Source organism: Scardinius erythrophthalmus (genome assembly GCF_964197995.2).
Source record: "Scardinius erythrophthalmus genome assembly, chromosome: 14".
NCBI classification, from domain to species: domain Eukaryota; kingdom Metazoa; phylum Chordata; class Actinopteri; order Cypriniformes; family Leuciscidae; genus Scardinius; species Scardinius erythrophthalmus.
Genome location: NC_138234.1, coordinates 17,768,974 through 17,793,208, shown reverse-complemented (window position 1 = coordinate 17,793,208; position 24,235 = coordinate 17,768,974). Strand labels below are relative to the sequence as shown.

General features: G+C 42.6%; 1 protein-coding gene across 1 annotated transcript in view; it reads left to right on the top strand.

Moving 5' to 3' along the window:
• gnav1 (guanine nucleotide binding protein (G protein) alpha v1) overlaps nt 1-24,235 on the top strand; it is a 45,581-nt gene that overhangs the window by 18,151 nt on the left and 3,195 nt on the right. The window contains exons 5-8 of the mRNA XM_081383759.1: nt 5,833-5,961; nt 20,084-20,213; nt 21,425-21,496; nt 23,984-24,071. Of these exons, the coding sequence (XP_081239885.1) occupies nt 5,833-5,961; nt 20,084-20,213; nt 21,425-21,496; nt 23,984-24,071 (419 nt within the window). The remainder of the gene's footprint in view (nt 1-5,832; nt 5,962-20,083; nt 20,214-21,424; nt 21,497-23,983; nt 24,072-24,235) is intronic.

Genomic DNA, 24,235 nt, shown 5'->3' with positions numbered 1-24,235 from the left:
GACCAAGAGCTCGCTATCGCCCCGTCAGTCAATTTCCTTCTTGGAATAGAACTGGACTCGGTGGCTATGACGGCCAGACTGTCGGAGCAGCGCGCGCGCCGCATCCGCCTCCTCGCCGCATCCCTCCAAATAGGCAGCCGGGTTCCGCTGAGGACATTCCAGCGTATCCTGGGGCATATTGCCTCAGCTGCAGCAGCGCTCCAGCTGGGCTTACTGCGCATGCGCCCGCTTCAATGCTGGCTGAAAGCGCGCGTGCCCCACCGAGCCTGGGCGGCCGGCGGCTTGCGAGTCAGAGTGAATCAGAGCTGCTTTTCAGCCCTGCAGCCCTGGCTGGCAGCCGAATGGTATCACACAGGAGTGACTATGGGAGTGATTTCACACCGGAAAGTTGTCTCGACAGACGCTTCCAACCTAGATTGGGGAGCGCTCTTCGAAGGCAGACCGGTCTATGGCCGCTGGTCAGACCAGGAGAATCTCCTACACATAAACTGTCTAGAGATGCTCGCGGTCGAGAAAGCTCTCAAACACTTCCTCCCATTCCTCCACGGTCACCATGTTCTAGTCCGCACGGACAATACATCGGTAGTGGCCTATGTGAATCGCCAGGGCGTTGTCAGATCAGACGCTCTGCACCCTGGCGGAACGCCTCCTCGTGTGGGCTCAGCACTCTCTGCGCTCGCTGAGAGAGCCGCGCATGTGCCTGGCCACCTGAACGAGGGCCCCGACAGACTGTCCAGGGACAGCGTTCCCCCTGGGGAGTGGTCTCAACACCCCCAAACAGTCCAGTCACTGTGGCGCCGTTTCGGCAAAGCGAAAGTCGACCTTTTTGCGTCAAAAGACAACGCTCATTGCCCAGAGTTCTTCTCGAAGAACGAGGACGCGCTGGCCCAGACCCGGCCCAGCGGCCCGCTGTATGCTTTTCCCCCGGTCTCTCTGCTGCCTCAGGTCATCAAGAGAATCAGGGAAGCGCGCCACACAGTGCTCCTCTTAGCCCCATACTGGGAGAACCAAGCTTGGTTCCCGGATCTAATACAGCTGGCAGACTCAGCCCCCTGGCCGATACCGGTGAAGAGAGACCTTTTCTCTCAAGCCCGCGGCTCGATATGGCATCCCCATCCAGAGCGCTGTCTCTGCATGCGTGGAGCCTCAACGATTACACGCTGATCTGCCAGACGGGGTCATGAACACGATCATACAATCTAGAGCCCCCTCTACGAGGCGGCTCTACATGTCGAAATGGTCAGTGTTTAACAGATGGTGCACTGCTAAGGGGCTCGATCCACAGACATGTGGGGGTATCGCGAGTACTGTGTTTCCTTCAAGAGTTACTGGACGCGGGCAGGTCCCCCTCCACGCTCAAAGTCTATGTCACGGCCATTTCAGCGCTCTCTGTTCAGAGCTGGGCCGCGCATTAGGAAGGAACGAGTTCGTCATCCGCTTCCTTAGAGGAGCCAGGAGGATGAACCCCCCGCGACCCCCCTCGGTTCCTATGTGGGATCTTTCACTGGTCTTGGAGGCCCTGAAAGCGCATCCCTTCGAACCCTTGGAAACTGTGGATATGAAATACCTCACGCTCAAAACCGTTTTTCTGATAGCACTGTCTTCAGTCAAACGAGTGGTGGAACAGCTCTTTGTTTCGTTTGGCGGGCGCACCAAGGGTCTCGCCGCCTCGAAACACAGCCTGTCCAGATGGATAGTGGACGCTATTGCTGCTGCTTATGCGTCTAAAGACCTGCAGTGCCCATTGGGCATTCAAGCTCACTCCACCAGAGGCATGGCCTCGTCGTGGGCGTGGTCCAGCGGGATTCCCATTCATGACATTTGTGCAGCGGCAGGCTGGGCCTCCCCCTCCACATTTGTTAGGTTTTACAACCTGGATGTTCCCGCCTTGCAGGCGAAAGTGTTATCAGTCTAAGTCTCGCGTATGCCAGCCCACTATCTGTGCGCGGGCTACGTTGTGTGATTTAGCTCTACTGGTTGAGCTGCACTATGCAGGGAATTGTCAGTTCGGACCGGCCGTGCCGCTCCTAACCCCCTAGTGTGTGCTTATGTACGGCGCTAGCCCTCTTCGGGCCGCCCGGCTCTCTGCTATCACGTTCCCCGGGCTCTCCCTGGGACTCATTCAGTGGATGCTGGGCGCGCACGGCGTTGACAAGGGCGTTCCCGTAGCGTAAGCAACTACGCAATACGAGAGAACCTCTCGTAAGAGAACGTTTCGGTTACTCACGTAACCTCTGTTCTCTCTAGAAGAGGGAACGAGTATTGCGTAGCCCGCCGTGCTCGCACCACGAGCTCATTTCGCTTCATGCGACAGAAACCAGAGAAGCAGCCTCCGAGCCCTGTTTATATACGCTAAGCCACACCCCTTTTCGCGGGCTGTGACGCATTAAGCGCGCCAAGCGCGCTCATTGGTCGTGACGTCACGCCAAGGGCTCAGCGGTAGGCTGCTGCAGTTGCCGCAGGGCAGCCAATGGGCACGCTAGTAAGCTTGCCCTAGGTCTGCAGGCTGCCGCACTGCGTTGACAAGATTATAAAAATTAAGGATAATTTTTGGCTTCAGTATCTCGAGAAAGAAAGGCTTTCCCGTAGCGTAAGCAACTACGCAATACTCGTTCCCTCTTCTAGAGAGAACAGAGGTTACGTGAGTAACCGAAACGTTTTGTACCCAAATGTCACCATTCAAACCAAATGGGCTGTTCTTTCTTCAGATTCCTGTCTGAAAGCAGCGAAGAGTTGTAGTCCACAAAGTGCTCTCACACAAAGTCTAACCGTATCAAACTTCTACCCGCTAAATTGTAGCATTCTTCACACGAAAAATTATATTAGAAATTCACAGACAACATATGTTCACAATCATGGCAAAATTCAAACGGGACCAGAAAATAATTATTCTCACATTCACTTGCATTGACGATTTTTCAACCTAGAGGTCCAGTGGGGTTAGCGGAGGGGGCGGGACTTACCAGCTCTATAGAGTTGCGCATGTGAGAATCCAGTCCGTTTCAGTACTCACGTGTACGAAAGAGTTTCTTTCAAATATCTGCCATTACGCAATGTGTATACATTCATCTAGCAAAACCATGTCATAAACTGTAGTCAAGCTAGTACTCTTTAGGAAAAGTAGTCAAGTATTTTAAAAGCTACAACAAAGTAGGTAACTTAAGTTCAATTTATTTGAAAACAAGAACATGGTCAAGAGCTAGAGATAAAAAGACAGTTTGTCAACTTTTTTTTCACAGCAACGTTCTCTTAAAACGCTCTAGCATGACTAGCTGTGTTGTGTAAGCTACTTTGGAATGTTAACTTGCTAGCTATTAGCGACTTTTAAGCTTTCATTTAAGCTACTACTCTTTTGAAAAAGTATAGCCACTCTACAAGCTAAAGTAATGAACTTAAGCTAAATTAAGTAGAAAACATTAACATATTCAATAGCTAGCTATAAAGGCCTGGGCATTCTTCATTTTTTCCGCGCTCCGCTCCGTCTATCGCACAGCTTAGTGTCGCAAACCTCAAGTTACTAGCACGTCCGCACAAGTTAAGTTGGGCTGCATTTGGACAGTGTGCGCGGACGTCCGCGACCCCTCCTGATGACTACATTTATGTCTGTTAAGGAATGCAGACGGCCAACGTATACTTTTGGGCTTAAAAGGGCAATAGTTTAGCTGCCTTTAACTTTCACATTACCTTCAAATCAGTGCTCTAGCATAACATTAGCGTTGTTGTGTAAGCTACTTTGAAACTTTGGGCCGTATCACACACCCAGCGCAATGTGGTGCCAGGTGCGACACAAGTGTTTTTTGCTAGTTTCAGCCCGACGCAGTTATCATTTTCACGTCCTGCGCATGCATTTGCGCCAATTTGTGCACCCATGGGTGTGCTGGTCTGAAAACGAGGTGTATTCAGGCGCATTGTTGGTGCATTGCTATTTTGAGGCAACTGAAATAGATTAAAGTCAATGGCGCAATATTAATATTTTTTTTGTTATTTAAAGAGCACATTAATATTAAGGTACGCCCTATATAGTATGAATGTGTGTAGTATGAATGAAATTCGGACGCACTAGGTCCGCCATGTTGTTACGGTCACATGATCTACCAGCGTCAGTCGGTCGTTGCACCTCTATTCATAAATCCTCTCTTGTGGCCTCATGGGGTAGTAAAGTGTCCATCGAATAGGCACTTCAGAATCTCAGAGGAAGTAGGTCATCCGGGGACTTTTCGGCTACTGTTTTCAAATAGTATGTATTTGGACATACTCTTTTGGTGTACTGTTTTTACCATACTATATAGTAAGGAAATATTATATTTCCGAGACAGCGAGAGACTCATTGCCCTTGGAAGAACAGTTTATGCTAATGATGCTATAGCCCTAGCTTAACAGTGCGAATGCAACGCATACTGTGAAAACAAGCTCTTGACGTACTAGCATATAGCGCAACCTGGTCTTTCTTCTGTTTGCATGAACAGAATGATAAAATGGTCTTATCAGTGCAGGAAAAGATGCCTCACACACTCAATCAAAAACTATGGCACAGTTGTCTGAGGTTATTGCTTTAAAACTGTTTATGTGTGTGTTTGTCTAATTCTCTCTCCAGGGTGTTTCACCTCCTGTGAGGTGTGTTTATTGCTACGTAGCGCGCACTCACAGATAATCCCTCTCTTTAGCACATACGCATACAGAAATCCCCCACAGGTTTGCTTATACTGTATCATGTTGTATTTAAATTCATGGTGGTAATTAGCATACGGCGTGTTCTCCCCCCTGGGCCAGTCTTATCGCCACCGCAGCCGCTAACCGCAGTCAGCGGGAAAGCAGCTTACCTAGACAATGTAAGACGCCCTTTAAGGACAAGGCTTTTCCCACAGAGACCTGATTATAGGAGGTGAGGTGAAGAGACGCGTCGCTCCCATGCCCCTTTTTTTTTTTCACCGACAGGTTGCTGGATAATATTGAGTGTCATCTAACACTCAAAGTTCATCTTTAAAACAGGAATAATTGAATAACACTGTTAAATGTAATCTTTAGCAAATCTTAAAATTAATATTTTTTCATGCTGAACGTTACAATATTGTGATGCGAATTTACTTGTAGGATTTAAATCATTATTGATAACATTTTATTTAAAACGATTGTCATTTTTGTCATTTTTATTAGTTTTTTTTTATGTCCATGTTTATATTATATAAGTTTTATTTTTTGTTATTTCAGTACACCAACTTAATCTAAACTAAAATAAAAAATGTTGCCTTGGCAACTAGATTAAATAAAATAAGTTATACAAATTTTATTTTATTTCAGTTCATGTTCATTTTAATTGTTTATTTAAAATGTTATTTTATTTTAGTGATTTAATTTTATTTAGACCAGTGTTATTGTTGAAACTAAAACTTAAAAATGTTGTTGCTAGTAAAATAAACCTGAAATATAATAAAATAGAAATATTATATGAAAAACTTGGAATTAGAAATGAGTTTAAATTACTAAAAATAGAACTAAGTTTATCTAAAAATTAAAAATATATAGAAATAAAAGAAAACGACTAACTAACTAAAAGCTAATTCAAAATATAAATAAATACTATAATAGTATATACATAGTACTAAAATAACACAGATTTTGACAAATATAGAATAAATATCGGCAATTTATCGGTTAGCGGTCATAACGTGAAAATAATGATCTGCTTATGAGACTGCTTCGAAGAACTTCTGGCCAAGATCTAGTTTCATTTTGGTGGAAAATGAGTTTTAGGAAGTCATAATCATTACTGTAATTTTTGTCGTCAAATGTCCATTTGTAATAATTTCTGTCTATATGTCACTCTGTTTCCAGTTTTTTTGAGAACATGGGCAGGATCATCGCCACCGATTACATGCCGACAGAAACGGACGTTTTAAGAGTCCGACTGAGAACCACAGGAGTGATCGAGACTCAGTTCAAAGTCAAACACCTGGTCTTCAGGTAAACAATCTCTTTCTTTGCCCTTTTTACCTCAACTGTTATTACAAAATCAGACACAGTTGTTTTTACGAGTAGTCCTAGACTTCGTAAACGACTCTCAGTTCTCTTCATCATCAGACAGATCAAATAGCCTTTGGTCTTTCGTTTTCAGTTGAAGTTTAAAGTAGCTAAAACTGTTCACTTAAAAAAAAATCATGGGGATTCTGTTAAACAGACCCTTCTCTCGCTTTGTGATATTGACCGTGTCAACGTGGGCGGCATCCTCCATCTCACTATCTTATGAAACGTCACCTCTGCATGCCGTTCTGATTAAGCATCGCTCCGTTCGTCAATATCCTAACTGGCATTATCAGCATTGAGCACACGTTTGACTTTGATTTGGATGCAAGACTTGTTATGAATTCGTCTGAGTTTTTTTGGCTTGACTAATTGAGTCTGAACTCAAATAATTTGACAGACAACTCCTGAAGGTACCTATATGCCAACTGTCTTTGTTCCATATAAATAACTTTTTATCTACATTTTGGACAAACTTTGAAGCAGTTTTTTTTTTTTTTTTTTTTTTTTTTTAAGTATCATTCAGGGTTATTATAGTTAACGCGACACCATTTTTAACTAAAAACGAAAAACTTTAACTCTTTTGTCATTTCATTTACTCAGCAGTCGGAGTTTTGGGGGCCTGAAAATGGGTTATAAAGTGCTACTTTTTGAAAACAATACCTTTATTCTTTCTGTGTAAACTACAGAAAAGCGGATTTATTGAAAACTGTGACTTCATGCGTACTACGTGTTTAGCGAGGCACGTAGTTTATGTATACAAAGTGACATCGCCATCTACTGGCCTGGCGTGAATAATACAGATTTTTTGTAGTTTTCGCAGATCCTTGTAAACAAGGATAATTTTCACAACATTGTCTTCTGTTCGCGAAAACTGTTTTTAGTACATTGTTGTCATTTAAACGTACCCTTTAACTAAAACTGAAACTAAAACCATACAAAAAGGTTTTGTTACTTTAATTTTATATATATTTGAAATATATATATATATTATAAAATTATATTTTTCAATTTTAGTACTTCAACTTTTTCAACATTTCTAATTTTCGTTAAGTTTTTCATATAATATTTTCATTTTATTTTAGTTTTAGCTTTAATCTAAAGAGTTAAAAATGAAAAATGTTGCCTTGTCAGCTAGCTGAAATAATATATAATAAGTTTAAGTATAAATATATACGTTTTATTTTATTTCAGTTTATTTCAAGTAATGAAATGTTTTTTATGCTTTTTAGTTAATTTTTTTTCTTTAAAGGCAAAAACAATTGGGATTTATGGGTAAACTGCACAAAGTTACAGTAACAATGACTCTTTTTCCTTAAAATATTGGAACGAAAAAGTTTCATGCATTTTCATTGTCCTCTTAAGTTCAATTTTGCGCAAACATCGGGCAACCAGTAAAACGATTGGGAGGTTTCATGGAAAATGTGAATAATTTTCTGCCTGGCAGATTTTACCAGCCATTTGAAAGTTAATGGAGACATTTACAGCTATGACATGCCGCGGACTGTTTGAGATGGCACAGAAAGATGAGTGTTTTGGCATTTGGTGGAAAGCAACTGTCTTTTTCTATACTTTTCCGTTCGCTTCTTCTTGAGCTCTTTCTGCCCTGAGAGTTGGCTAATTTATTGGCTTCAGTTGAGGGCTTCTGCAATAACATTTATATTGCATTACTTTGCATAATGATAAATCTAAACTCCCACTGCTTTCATGACAGGTTTTAATAAAAGTGCATCCACAACATCATAAAATAAAAACAAGATGACTTCACTTAAAAAATGGTTGTGGGATGTATCGATGTTTTAAATACCCAGTTGGATGCCTATCCATTTAGACGTCTTTACCGTTTGGTCTTCAGAAATATGTTTTTCAATTTAAAAATGTGGGAAATTGTTCTCTGTGTTGGGTTTTTAGGTTAAGTTGTGGTATAGAGCATAAATACGAGTGGAAAAAATCCCATCATCATTAAGAAGATAAAGGAGACTCCATCATAATTAAGTCTTTATGTTTATTATAACTCTATGAAAGCAGTGTTGATGTTATCTGGAGTAATTGTTTGCTACGTGAAACCGGTTTAGTTCTTTAATTCTCATTAAAGTAAATGAATTCGGTCTGAATAACTTACTGTCAGTCTTCGGCATGCTTCACTGCTCGTCCTTATCGCAGCACTTCACACACGTCCTACGCCGAAACCTCAAGATCTTTATCATATCACTGGATTCACACCTCACGTTTGATATGAACACCCATAGCTGCTGCATTTCAGTATACGAACCTTTGCCATTATCAATAATTCTCTTCAGTTTTTAAATAAAAGCTAGGCTAAGTATTTATGCATTTATTGATTTATTCTTCTATTTATTTAGTTATGTATTCTTTATTTATTTAGACTTTTATTTATTAATGCATTGATTTATACATTATGCTATTATTTATTTATTTTTCATTTTATTTATTTATTTTTATTTAGTATTCTTTTATTTATTTATTTACATGCTTATTTATTTATGCATTGTGCTTTTTGTGCTATTTGTTTATATATGCTTTTATCTATTGATTTGTTTGTTTATGGTTTTATACATTACAAAAAACATGGTTACTACACTTTTACTTTAATAAAACATAAAACAAGCATACTTACATTCTATTTACATTTTCCTTCATAATTTAGAGGTAAGCTGACTATATTCAGAATTAATCAATATTTAAAATTAATAATTTTCTTTTATTTTAATGTCTATTAATATTTGCAGTTATTTATTCAGGATATAAATGTATATATTCAAATGTATAAATATACATTCAGGATTTACTTTTACATGTTTGGGTTTATATATTATTGTTTTATATGGCAAAAAAACTAATTATATAAAATCTGTGAAATGTGAATATTTATAACTGAATATATTAATCTTGAATAGTTGTATAATAATCTGAATCTATAAATGCAAACAATGAATTTTTATATATACAGTGAGGAAAATAAGTATTTGAACACCCTGCTATTTTGCAAGTTCTCCCTCTTGAAAATCATGGAGGGGTCTGAAATTGTCATCGTAGGTGCATGTCCACTGTGAGAGACATAATCTAAAAAAAAAAAATCCAGAAATCACAATGTATGATTTTTTTTAACTATTTATTTGTATGATACAGCTGCAAATAAGTATTTGAACACCTGTCTATCAGCTAGAATTCTGACCCTCAAAGACCTGTTAGTCTGCCTTTAAAATGTCCACCTCCACTCCATTTATTATCCTAAATTAGATGCACCTGTTTGAGGTCGTTAGCTGCATAAAGACACCTGTCCACCCCATACAATCAGTAAGAATCCAACTACTAACATGGCCAAGACCAAAGAGCTGTCCAAAGACACTAGAGACAAAATTGTACACCTCCACAAGGCTGGAAAGGGCTACGGGGAAATTGCCAAGCAGCTTGGTGAAAAAAGGTCCACTGTTGGAGTAATCATTAGAAAATGGAAGAAGCTAAACATGACTGTCAATCTCCCTCGGACTGGGGCTCCATGCAAGATCTCACCTCGTGGGGTCTCAATGATCCTAAGAAAGGTGAGAAATCAGCCCAGAACTACACGGGAGGAGCTGGTCAATGACCTGAAAAGAGCTGGGACCACCGTTTCCAAGGTTACTGTTGGTAATACACTAAGACGACATGGTTTGAAATCATGCATGGCACAGAAGGTTCCCCTGCTTAAACCAGCACATGTCAAGGCCCGTCTTGAGTTTGCCAATGACCATTTGGATGATCCAGAGGAGTCATGGGAGAAAGTCATGTGGTCAGATGAGACCAAAATAGAACTTTTTGGTCATAATTCCACTAAACGTGTTTGGAGGAAGAAGAATGATGAGTACCATCCCAAGAACACCATCCCTACTGTGAAGCATGGGGGTGGTAGCATCATACTTTGGGGGTGTTTTTCTGCACATGGGACAGGGCGACTGCACTGTATTAAGGAGAGGATGACCGGGGCCATGTATTGCGAGATTTTGGGGAATAACCTCCTTCCCTCAGTTAGAGCATTGAAGATGGGTCGAGGCTGGGTCTTCCAACATGACAATGACCCGAAGTATACAGGACCAGGATAACCAAGGAGTGGCTCTGTAAGAAGCATATCAAGGTTCTGGTGTGGCCTAGCCAGTCTCCAGACCTAAACCCAATAGAGAATTTTTGGAGGGAGCTCAAACTCTGTGTTTCTCAGCGACAGCCCAGAAACCTGACTGATCTAGAGAAGATCTGTGTGGAGGAGTGGGCCAAAATCCCTCCTGCAGTGTGTGCAAACCTGGTGAAAAACTACAGGAAACGTTTGACCTCTGTAATTGCAAACAAAGGCTACTGTACCAAATATTAACATTGATTTTCTCAGGTGTTCAAATACTTATTTGCAGCTGTATCATACAAATAAATAGTTAAAAAATCATACATTGTGATTTCTGGATTTTTTTTTTTTTTGATTTTTGTCTCTCACAGTGGACATGCACCTACGATGACAATTTCAGACCCCTCCATGATTTCTAAGTGGGAGAACTTGCAAAATAGCAGGGTGTAACCGCACTGGCATTTAGTAGTACATTTAACATTAGCTCAAATGATTTATAGGGAATTTTAATAATTAATCATGAATATGATTAATATTTTGCATAATACAGTTACATTAATTTATTCGAAGTTGAAAATAGATCGATTTGTATATCTGAATAATCAATCACAACTAATTATAATTAATCATTAATATACTAATAATCCTATTTCAGATCGATTATGAGATAACCCTTAATGGAAATGAATGTAATCATCAAACGGTTGTTTGTCCAGCAAAACGTACTCGGTTACTAATGTAACCTCGGTTCTCTCTAGAAGAGGGAACGAGTATTGCGTAAGTAGCTTACGCATCGGGAAAGTCTCCTTTCTTCGAGATCTGAAGCCAAAAAATTATCCTTAATTTTGTATTCATTGTCAACGCAGTGCAGCAGCCGACAGACCTAGGCAGGCTAAATAAGCGTGCTCATTGGCTGCTCGGCTGCAACTGCTTAAGCCTATCGGTGAGCGCTCTGAACGCGGCAACCAATGAGGGCGCTTCGCGCCCTCCACACCCTTCTAACCGTCAGAATGGGCGTGGCCAGCGTGTATATATTCAGCGCTCACAGGCTAAAATTCTGGTTTTCGCAGTCTGAAGCGCAAAAGCTCGTGGCGCGACACGGCAGGTTACGCAATACTCGTTCCCTCTTCTAGAGAGAACCGAGGTTACATTAGTAACCGAGTACGTTCTCTTACGAGAGGTTCTCTCGTATTGCGTAAGTAGCTTACGCATCGGGAACCCTTTGTCAACGCCGTGTGCGCCGAGCATCCAGCCCATGAATCCCAGGGGAACCGGGGAAAACACTCTGCTGGGAAATGTGGCCGGTCGGAGAGACGGGCCAGCGCAGTACACGCACTTCATGCAGCATATGAAATAGAGCGGCGCGGCCGGTCTATAAACATAACAGTACAAACAGTAGGGCCGGCGGAGCGAGCCCATACAGTACATAAGCACTCATAAGGGTAGGAGAAAACGACATAGTCGGTCTCACATGAAGAGAAAAATTCCCGCGCGGCAGAGAATAATGCGGGTGGCCAGCAGCGCGGGCCAGCACCGATAACAGCGCGTAACGGGAAATAGGAAACAGAACGGATCAGCCGGTCTGAGTCAAACACTTCACCCTGAGTAGTTACCAGAATAGCGCCAGCATATGAACGTAGTCTGCACACGGGAGCTGGGCAGAGCATACATGTCACTTATACTGACAATATTTTTGCCTGTAGGGCAGGAACTTCCAGGTTATAAAACCTCACGAATGTTGACGGGGAGGCCCAGCTCGCCGCCATACAAATGTCGTGGATAGAAATTCCGCTGGACCAGGCCCACGACGAGGCCATGCCTCTAGTGGAATGGGCTCTGATGCCCAGAGGGCACTGCAGGTGTTTGGAGGCATAAGCTGCTGCTATCGCGTCCACTATCCACCTGGACAAGCTCTGCTTCGAGGCGGCAAGACCTTTGGTGCGTCCGCCGAAGGAAACAAAGAGCTGCTTTGAACGCCTGAAAGCGGCGGAGCGCGTGATGTAAACTCTCAGCGCCCGGACAGGGCATAGAAGGTTATCACTGTCCCCACTATCGGATGCTGGCAGAGCCGAGAGGGAAATAACTTGTGCCCTAAACAGGGTTCCAATCGCTTTGGGGATGTAACCGTGCCTCGGTCTGAGAATGACTTTCGAGTCATTCGGCCCGAACTCGAGACATGCAGGGCTAACAGATAGCGCGTGCAAATCACCCACTCGTTTGACTGAAGACAGAGCTATCAGAAAAACGGTTTTAAGCGACAGATACTTTAGATCCGCGGATTCAAGCGGTTCAAAGGGAAAAGCCTTTAGGGCCGCCAGGACCAAGGACAGATCCCACGAGGGAACCGAGGGGGGCCGCGGGGGATTCATCCGTCTAGCTCCTCTGAGGAAGCGGATAATGAGCTCATTCCTTCCCATTGCCCGGCCGCGCGTCGTCTCAGCGAACGCTGTAATAGCGGCTACATATACTTTGAGCGTGGAAGGGGATCTGCCCTTTTCCAACAGCTCTTGTAAGAAGGAGAGCACCCGCGGGACCCCGCATGCGCGCGGATCCAGGTTTTGAGTAGCGCACCATTTAGAAAACACCGACCATTTAGACGCATAGAGCCGTCTCGTGGAGGGGGCTCTCGACTGTGTGATCGTGTTCACGACCCCTTCTGACAGGTCAACGGGTATCCGTTGATCACCCATGCATGCAGCGACCAGCGCTCTGGATGGGGATGCCAGATCGATCCAGCGGCTTGGGAGAGGAGATCCTTTCTCACCGGGATCGGCCACGGGGGTGAGTGCGACAGCCTCACTAGCTCTGGGTACCAAGTTTGGTTTTCCCATCGCGGGGCTATAAGCAGCACTGAGTGGTGCGTTTCTCTGATCCTCGAAATGACCTGTGGCAACAGGGAGATCGGAGGAAAAGCATACAGCGGGAGGCTGGGCCATGTCTGGGACAGCGCGTCCTCGCTCTTCAAATTAAAACTTCAGGCATTGAGCATTGTCTTTCGACGCAAAGAGGTCGATTTCCGCTCTGCCGAATAGGCGCCAGAGAAACTGGACTGTCTGGAGGTGCAGAGACCATTCTCCCGGGGGAATGTTGTCCCTGGACAGTCTGTCTGGACCGACATTCAGGTGGCCCGGTACGTGCGCGGCTTTCAGCGAGCGCAGCGAGCGGTAAGCCCACACGAGAAGGCGTTCTGTCAGCCTGCACAGATTCCTGGATCTGACACCGCCCTGTCGGTTCACATAGGATACCACGGACATGTTGTCCGAGCTGACTAGCACATGGTGATCCCGTATGAATGGGAGGAAGCGCCTGAGCGCGTTCTCGACCGCTATCATCTCCAAACAGTTTATGTGGAGGCATTTTTCCCGGTCTGACCATAGGCCAAAAGCCGGTTTGCCCTCGAACAGAGCGCCCCAGCCTGAGGTGGAAGCGTCCGTCGAGATAATTTTGCGGTGTGAGATAGCTCCCATTGTCACTCCCCGCTGGTACCAGTCGGCCGCTAACCAGGGCTTCAGAGCTGAAACGCAGCTCTGAGTCACTCTGATGCGAATACCGCCGGAAGCCCATGCTCTGTAGCTGGCCGTTTTACACACAGTGTCCCGGTGGCTTTGGACGGGGAACATATAGTGTGAGGCGCGAAAATGTATGTGTGAGCGCTCGAGGGCGGGCACAGGACTCACATTTAAAACATGACCGGTCGTGCGAGGCCGTGTGACAGAGCGGGCAGTGAGTAGGTGTGGGCACGGAGAAGTGGACACGTGACCTACTTTTAACACTAAAGCGGCTTTTGCCTGCTTCATGAGAGTGGGCTCTGTGAGAGACACGGGATGTATAGTGCTTGTGTACAGGGGTGAGCACAGAACGTGGGCACATTCACTGTACTAGAAACACATACGGCGTCAGCCGTGCAACCAGACATTATGCTCTTTTGACATTTTTCTGGGTTGCCGTGAGAACGGCGGATGCGCGCAGGCGAGCGGGTAGATACCGGCTCGTTGACTGCGGGGTAAACAGCTGCAGTAGCCGTGGCAACGGGGACTGACAGAGCGTTAAGCTTCGACGGTGGTCCAGCCGCAGGGCTGCGGGATTTAACCGTCTTTTCTTCTCTCGTGTTTAGACGCTCAAAAAATACTCGAGCACCCTGAGAAGGTGTGGTGCGAGGGGCGGGTTCGCTTTCTGTAAGTAAGAAAGACTGGCCGCGAGCTCGGAGAAGCAAGCAGCATAAATTTTATTTTCCCCGAGAGCTGGGCTCGAACGCGGGTCTCTCGCATGAAAGCGTATGATTCTGCCACTGAGCCACAGGGGAATCACATAGGCTTTCAGTTAGCGCGAGCATATAAAAAGCGACCTCATGTGTCGCGTCGGCGTTCGTTTGCAGGCGAGCGTGTGTTTAAAACAGGCTCGTTTACTGCAATAGTAATATTTCCAGTCGCCTGAACTTAAGAGGGGACTGAGTAATGTGTGAGAATTGGCGGTTGTCCAGCCGTAGCGAGACTAACACACTCTCTTCTCTTTTCGCCGGTGAGTGAGGCGCGTACGCTGAACGCTGCTCGTGACCGTCCGCTTTGTCATCCCTTGAACGGCGCAATCTGCGCGGCCCAACGAGGGAGAGAGCGGGCTTGTTTTCTGTATGTAAGAAAAACTGGCCGCGAGCTCGGAGAAGCGAACAGCATAAACTTTAACTGCCGCGAGAGCGGGGACCGAACCCCGGTCTCTAGCTTGACAGTCTAGGATTCCGCCACTGAGCCACAGGGGAGAATACATTAGTATCATGTCTTGTGACGGCATTTGCTTGCAGGCGAGCGTGTATTTATAACAGGCTCGTATACTGCAATAGTAACAATTCCAGTCGCCTGAACTTAAGAGGGGACTGAGAAATGTGTGAGAATGGAGGTTATAGTCCAGGCCACGGCGGGACGAAAACACTCTGTTCCCCTTTCACCAGTGACGCGCGAGGACGGAGTAGCTTTCTTGTAACGTAAAGAGAGCTCAGACCGTCCGCTCCTGCCATCCCTTGTGAGCGGCGCAGTTTGCGCGGCTCGAACAGAGGGAGAGGAAACTCGCTCCGAGACCGTCCGCTCCTGCCATCCCTCGTGAGCGGCGTATTGCACGGCTCGAACAGAGGGAGAGGAAACTCGCTCCGAGACCGTCCGCTTCTGCCATCCCTCGTGAGCGGCTCAGTTTGCGCGGCTCGAACAGAGGGAGAGGAAACTCGCTCCGAGACCGTCCGCTCCTGCCATCCCTCGTGAGCGGCGTATTGCACGGCTCGAACAGAGGGAGAGGAAACTCGCTCCGAGACCGTCCGCTTCTGCCATCCCTTGTGAGCGGCGTATTGCACGGCTCGAACAGAGGGAGAGTACGGGTATCTATCACATTCGCCTCATCTCCTGACGCGGCGGCGGCGCGGGCAGAGCCGGCGGTAGAGCGGCCGGGAGGGAGAGGGCGAGAGAGCGCTCGAGGGAGAGGTTCCGGCGAGCTCCTCAGTCACAACAGTCTCCGGTGGTCGCTGCGAGCGGCGCTTCTTATTGCGCGGCCCGGCAGGGACAGGCGGAGCGACAGCTTGGTCGAAAGCTTCAAGTCGAGCCCGCAGGGTCGACATTGAAAGCTCTTCGCACTCGGAGAGTGCGGTGGCGGCGTGCCCGCGGCCCAGGCGGAGAGCGCAGAGAGGTGGCGGTCTCCGTTGCTGAGCGGGGCGCGGCACGAGCCGCAAAAACGAGGCGTTTTTACAAAAACGCCTCGTGCTCTTTTAGAGTACACACAGAAACAGTAATAATGTAAAGGATATGTCGCCGGATAGCGTAGCAGGCACGGATGGCTGAAGGCGGCGAAGACGGCCGGCTTCCTCAGGCGCTGTCCTAAGCTTGCTGGTCGCTGGTTTCAACGGCGGCGGCTCTCAAGATCCAGCGATGCGAAGAGCGTCGCTGAAGACAAGAAAATCAGAATTTTAGCCTGTGAGCGCTGAATATATACACGCTGGCCACGCCCATTCTGACGGTTAGAAGGGTGTGGAGGGCGCGAAGCGCCCTCATTGGTTGCCGCGTTCAGAGCGCTCACCGATAGGCTTAAGCAGTTGCAGCCGAGCAGCCAATGAGCACGCTTATTTAGCCTGCCTAGGTCTGTCGGCTGCTGCACTGCGTTGACAATGAATACAAAATTAAGGATAATTTTTTGGCTTCAGATCTCGAAGAAAGAAGACTTTCCCGATGCGTAAGCTACTTACGCAATACGAGAGAACCTCTCGTAAGAGAACGGCCGTAAGATTAACTTAACAATTTCTCAACAAAAATTATCTCTTTCTTATAATTCCAAGAAAGCTATTTTCTGGCCATAAAAACAACTCTCCTGTTCTTATAAGATTAGGTTACTTAAAAGTAACAAATCAGCTTTGTAGCTTAAGATCGAAAACATCTCATTGACTTTAGTTATGAGCAGGCAGACAGAATCAATCCAGTATATAGAATTTTAATAATTGGACCAATACATTGAACTAAGGAATACAAAAATACTACAGTTTACACGAGTAAATATGTATGTACAGGACACGTAAACAAAATACAAGAATAAACGAATAACGAAAATGAGGGAGAGGATGAAAGAGAGTTCTGACAATGAGAGAGAAAGTGAACTAAACATGTGCGATCAAAGAAAGATCACAGTTAGGCAAAATCACAGGCAGTAACCTTGAGAGACAACAAGAAATCAGAATCATCAAATCACAAATCAAAATACTTGCGTATGGTTCTCTTTGTATTTGCTGAAGAAGAAGAAGAAGAAGCTCCTTAAGAGCTGGGCGTGCTTCCTCGTGTCTTTGGGGCGAGCCAGACTCGCGCGAAGTTTAAAGGTTCACCGAACGTGAAGTTGCCAGAGACATGATTCAGAGTTCGTCTCCCTTTGTGGAGGGAGAAACGAATATGAAAATAAAACTTTAGTAAAGAAAATAAAACTGAGTTGATGATTCCCTAGCCATGGAGCCAGGAATTCTTTCAGTGCTCGTGCACGTCCTTAAGGATGAGGAGCGCGCGCCGCGGGAGATTCAAGTCTCTTTTTAGTTGAAGCTTCACTGAAGTCCGAAGACGAAACAAAACTAAAAGCCTGCAAGGAAAGGAAATTATAAACGGAGAAATGCTCCCTAGGGAGCCATGGATGGTCTCGCTGATGAGGAGGGTTCGTAAAAGTGCTCAACAAAACAAGACGAAAGAAAAATACAGAACTCAACTGAACGCGCCGTGTAACCGCTTTTCTAGGGGAACAGAAATTTCACTCCTCCCTTGGCTTAGGCCAATTGGAACGTGACATTCCAAGCGGGAAGAAACTTTCTTTGTCTTAGTTCCCAGTTTAATTTGCATGTTTTATGGCAGCGTTATTATGTGATCAGTTATACTCTAACGATGGTAAAAATAGTATCATACATTTTACCAGATCCTGATGCATATATTTGGTTTCAGTACAAGGAGAGCTTTACGTGGATACCGAATTAGATATGTTTCGAAGGTACACGTCGAGAGAGATTGTTATTCTGTAAAAATAAGCTTAAAGGTTAAACTAACAACCTAGGAATAAAATGAACCCAACATGTGATGTACATTGATAAGTGGGCATTGAAGATTGGACTTTAGAAAGATCCACATGGCATATCTATGATTGCAACAGTGTGCACATCTGAAACATTATTCCTTTACGGTTTACAAGAATACAAAAACCCATCACAGAGAAGAACAATCATGAAAAAGAGAAATTACATTCAGGTTTACATATTTCTTCCATGGTTATACATATAAAATATCTAGGATGAACACTTTAATTCTGCTCCTCTGCCAGAATCTTAGTGAGATTCCTGACTGGCTGACATTCCGTTAGGACCATAAAATGTTATGGTCTGGTGGGAGGTAGGGTACAAGACAATAGTGTATCATTCTTAAAATACCCACTTAGAATTCAAAACTACACACTAGAGAATCACACTAGAATAACACAAAACTAATCAACATGCGCGCTTTAATATGTCACCTACAAATTCTGAATCACTTGTATTCGGAATTAAATGCAAAGGGATGTTTGTTTGTGTGTGTGTGTGTGTGTGTGGAGATCTCCTCGCCACCTGGGTCTCTGGCTTGGAGAGAGAGAGATGTTAGCAGATAGGGATCTCTTTGAAGCCATCTTCTCAAATTCTGAGATGTTCTCTGGTAAGCATCACTTGGTAGCAAACGTATCAAAAGAGATCAATTCAGTCCAGACTCATGGTGCCATGCTCCATGATATATATATATATATATATATATATATATATATATATATATATATATATATATATATATATATATATATATATATATATATATATATATATATATATATATATATATATATATATATATATATATATATATATATATATATATATATATATATATATATGTATATATATATATATATGTATATATATATGTATATATATATATATATATATATATATATATATACACACATATATACACATATATACACATATATACACATACACACACATACACACACATACACACACATACACACACACACACACACACACACACACACACACACATATGTATATACATACATACATACATACATACATACATACATACATACATACATACATACATACATACATACATACATACATACATACATACATACATAAATATATATACATACATACACACACACACACACACACACACACACACTTATATACTGTATCAATACTATAGTATGAATATAAAAATATATCCATAAAGCATTTTATTGTCTATTGAATTGCAACAGCAAATATTTAACTAAAGGGAAAAATAAATCAAACCTAGTGCATCTTCCTGTCGTTTTTTTTGTGTCACATCTTTTCCAACTGCACAAAGGTTTAATAATGGCTTTGTTTAATTATGGGATGTTCAGATGTGGCCACATAATCACTGCAGACGAGGTGAGAATCGTGCCGTGTTAAACACACTGATCAAAACGCAAGTCGTTTCACTCATCATTAGACTGTTCATTATGGCTCGGATGAAAGGGGTGACCCCGAGCGACCTCCGATTTAGATTCGGTTTGGAGATTACATTAGACTTTTTGTCCAACACACCCATGACATCATGTTGTTCCTACTTGAGTCCAAAATATACATTTAGACAATAGATGTGCAATGATTATTAACTGTGTTTTTCTGGTTTACCTGCAGCTTTTTGTTGTACACTGTTAATCTACTAGTTTGTCATAGTGTCAACATCAGCTTTGTTCTTAATTCAATTCGTTTGACTGATTTTTATGAGAAACCGTGTGCATTAGTGTCCCATAAAGCACATATAGATTTATTTTTCCATCACGTTTGAAGTGTGTGTAAATTGATAGTTTTGATTTCAGACGTGTGGAGGAATCTTCCTCACAAATATAGTGAAGATATGGCACAGGATGAAGTGGAAGCTGGAAAATAAATATATGAGGGAGACTTCTCCTTCTCCTTTTAGACATGATTGTCTGAAGACAAGAAACGCTCTGAGAACAAACACTCTCTTTTTAGATGCGCTAATAGACGTGAAGAGGGCGAACCTGTAATGAAATATGGCATGTTTTGAGATGTTTTGACGCATCTTTGCTAACAAGCTAACTCTTTTTAGCGTTGGGATCTAAAACACTGTTAGGGGAAATTTGGCGGAGCTTGTTAATTTGAGAGACTCATTTGGTGGCATCAATAATAACCTATTGGTCTGTTTTGAACATGTTTGAATGCGTGTCGCTAGTTAGCAGCATATTAGCATAACAAATGTGACGCTGTTTATAAGTCAACGTGAAATGATGTTCAAAATCCATTGTGCTTTTGTAACATGATGCATTTCCCAAGGTAAATTGAGCTTGTGATGACATTAAAGTGTTTTTGTGCCGTTTCTTTTCCATTGAGGACCTTTTGTCTCTTTCTCTCCACAGAATGTATGATGTTGGAGGCCAGAGGACGGAGAGGAGAAAGTGGATCAGTTGTTTTGAGGATGTGAGGGCCGTGCTGTTCGTTGTGTCCCTGAGTGGGTACGACATGACGCTAGTAGAAGATCCATCTATGGTGAGAAAACATTTGTATTTTGCATTCACCTACTACATGATCAAACAGAAGCTGTTACTGAGCAAACAAGTGACTGAACCCGGGATCACCAAAGGGGTTATTTAATAATTAAAGGGATATTTCACCACTGGAAAGATGAATGTGTGTTTAAATTGGGTCATTTGCGTAGTAGAAATGTGAAATTATTTTAGAAGTTGGTGCCTTCTAGACTGAGAAAAGCCAGAAATTTTATTTTTGGCTCATGTGGATGAAAGACAACAACTCCCAGAATGCACTTGCTTCGCTGCCCTACGAGGCCTCTCCCAAGCCACGCCTACCGGTTACAGAGGGCAGTATCGGGAGAAATAATACAACTAGGCTACTAGTCGACTCGAAACTGAAAAGACGCCGTTTTATCGTGAGATCCCCCTATGGGCAGGTTGAAGACATGCGGAATGAGCTCCTCCTACTGGCTGTAGTCTCTCGCCTCTGGACAAAAAAGCCTCTGATGACACTAAATGACGATTTTTGCGTCATCTGAGGTTTTTTTCCAGACACACAATACAGAAATATTTCGTCTCAGGGGGACATGAGGGAAGGAAGCACGGTCATTCGAAAATATTACCGGGATTCTACTGATGCAAAGCTAATGCTAATCGGTGAAGTATCCCTTTACCAATATATTATTTATTAATTATGAATTTGTTTTTATTTGTTTTTTTTATCTACATTTTTCATACATCTCTTCTGGAAATTCTGATACTATTACTATATGGTTCTATCACCATATGTTTTTGTATCAACGGTTTAAAAAAAAAATGTATTTGGATTTTAAAATTAAACTTTTTTTTAACAAAAAATTTTAATCTTTTTTTAATAACTCCCTGTAATTGCATCATTATAAATACTGAAAATAAAATGTATTTATGCATTTAGCAGATACTTAATTTTAATATTTTACAGTATTCATTTAATATAACTAAAATTTTGTAACAAAAAAATAAGAATCAGTATTATTAATGCTGAAAACATTTAATTTGAATATTTTACAGTATTTATTTAATGAAATAATGTAATATTATAATCTAGAATTTAGTAAGCTAAATGTGAGTCTGAGTGTTAATGCACCGACCTCAGCTTTTCGATGGCCTCTCATATATGACATCACAAGAGAGCATCATGGGATCTCGTGGGAATGACAGCTCATGTTTTTAATTTGTGCTCTTGTTTAGAATCGACTGCAGGAGAGTCTCAAGCTGTTCTCGTCAATCTGCAATAACGTCTTCTTCAGAAGTACTTCTATGGTAAGAAACAGCTCAATTAACAGAGAGTGCTCATCCAATCTCATCCCATTAGCTGGAGAGGAGGCCAGTGTCATCAATCAGGAGACTACGCAAAACAGCCAACATATGTGACCAAAAACGTTATTTTCAGGGAAACACATGGCTAAAGTAGTTCCTGGCAGGTCTTGACCGCATTACAGTTCCATATCACTTCACGTAGTTGACTGTATTAACGGAAAATATGATATAATTCATAACAAGAAAAAGCATTTAGCCCCATGCACTTGATCTGCCATTTCTGATGTCTAACTTCACAATCAATGTAAACATGCAGTTTAATTTGAATAAAAAAAGTATATAGTCCTATCTATAATCAATAGAAAATTAAACTGAATATATAAATAAATTGATAGTCCTGCTGCACGCGTTTTCGTAATTATTGCAGATAATATAACAAATAAATAATTATTGATAGGCCTACTTGTTAAAAGGGCTTTGTGTTTCATTTATTAGGCTAGTCTACTGTCAATAATAGAAAAAAAATTAACAAATTAATTGTAAATAAAACAAATTGAATTAAATAAATATTATAAATAAATAAATAATTGCCTGTTGTCAATTATTCCTTATATTTACGATGGATGGATTGATGGATGGATGGATCTATCTATGGATGGATGGATGGATTGATGGATGGATCTATCTATGGATGGATAGATGGATGGATGGATGGATGGAAGGATGGGTGGATGGATCTATCTATGGATGGATGGATGGGTGGATGGATATATCTATGGATGGATGGATGGATGGATGGAAGGATGGGTGGATGGATCTATCTATGGATGGATGGATGGATCTATCTATGGATGGATGAATGGATGGATGGATGGATCTATCGATGGATGGATGGATGGATGGATGGATGGATCTATCTATGGATGGATGGATGGATGGGTGGATGGATCTATCTATGGATGGATGGATGGATCTATCTATGGATGGATGGATGGATGGGTGGATGGATCTATCTATGGATGGATGAATGGATGGATGGATGGATCTATCGATGGATGGATGAATGGATGGATCTATCGATGGATGGATATATGGATGGATGGATCTATCTATGGATGGATGGATGGATGGATGGATGGGTGGATGGATCTATCTATGGATGGATGGATGGATCTATCTATGGATGGATGGATGGATGGATGGATGGATGGATCTATCGATGGATGGATGGATGGATGGATGGATGGAAGGATGGGTGGATTTCTCGATGGATGGATGGATAGATAGATAGTTATGATTGGATGGATAGATTTCTCTATGGATGGATGGATGGATTGATATATGGATGGGCAGATCGATGGATGGATTTAGTTGTAATATTTTTCGATAAATTGTACATTTACAAAAACACAGACACACACACACACACACAAATACATTCATATCATAATTTATATCATATAGATTTATATAATATAGCCTTATCTTAATAATTTACAATAATTATTTCAACATTTTCAAGTGTTTTCAGATCTTTCTTTCGTTCAGTGATTTGACAAGCCGCTACTAAAGTCTGCAATGATTTTAGCAATTTAACGCTAAAATTTTTAACGTCACTGATTTTAACTTAGTTAAATCTAATCTGAATATTTACTTTCCTAATGCACACTTCTGCTCTTTTTATGAATACATTTGTTGTTTTTGATAGTTTAAAGTAGTTTTTGATAATAACTTGCTCCGCCTCTAAAACGACTTTCCATTGCTGCTGACATCATCAAGCCCTCTCATTTTTAGCTCCTCCCCTGCATTCATGATCTAATCAATTCCATAATATGAATAATTACTATAAGCCATGAATAATTACTTTTTTCTCATAAATAAAAAGTTACATCGCCGGTTATCCCGATGTCAGTGAGTTCTCCTCAAGTTCTGGAGCTCCACCTCATTATAAACTCTGATCACGTACGATCACCTGATGAAAGAGTGGTTTCGCTCAGACGAATCTCTCTCTCGTTTTATTGGCCGATTTCTGTAGCTTGCTTTGGTAACCTCGCATCTTTCCTCGTAATTACAGCCCACGTCGTCAGTTAGCCCAGACTTTGTTATAATTGCCCATGTCATTTGGCAATTAAACTAGCAGGCGTATTTTAGGTCGTCCCGTGGGTGACAATGGTCCGCTTGTTGTGTGTCTTTTTTATCATGCGCCCTCCGTAAACCTCTTTCCGAGTAATGAGGTGCGCTAACTGCCCTTGTTAAGATGCGTTCTAGATCCACGTTAGTCATACTCTGTTGTTTTGAAACGCTGGGCAAAATCATTACTGGACCGAGTTGTTAATTAAGCCATTATTGTGAGCCTGGTGTTTGTAACCCCGCACACAACTTTCCTCTCCTAGACTTTGTGTGTAAGCTTGTCCTGAATGATTGATTTGACAGAGCGGCCGGTTGATGGGTGATGGAGTGACGTGTAAGTGTTCCCCTCTTGTTTTGCAGATATTATTCATGAACAAGATTGATCTTTTCCAAGAGAAGATTCTGCACTCGGGACGTCATCTACGGCATTACCTTCCTCAGTTCAGAGGTGATTTACACATGAATCACACACTCTCTCTCTCTCTCTCTGCAGACTCTTAACTTCAGCTGCTCACGAAGGCTCATTTTCTTTATTAAAACTGAGAGTTGGCGAGCGTTTCTGTCTTCAACTGCTCCCAAACATATTCTTTCTTTTATGGTTTGTTGTCTTTC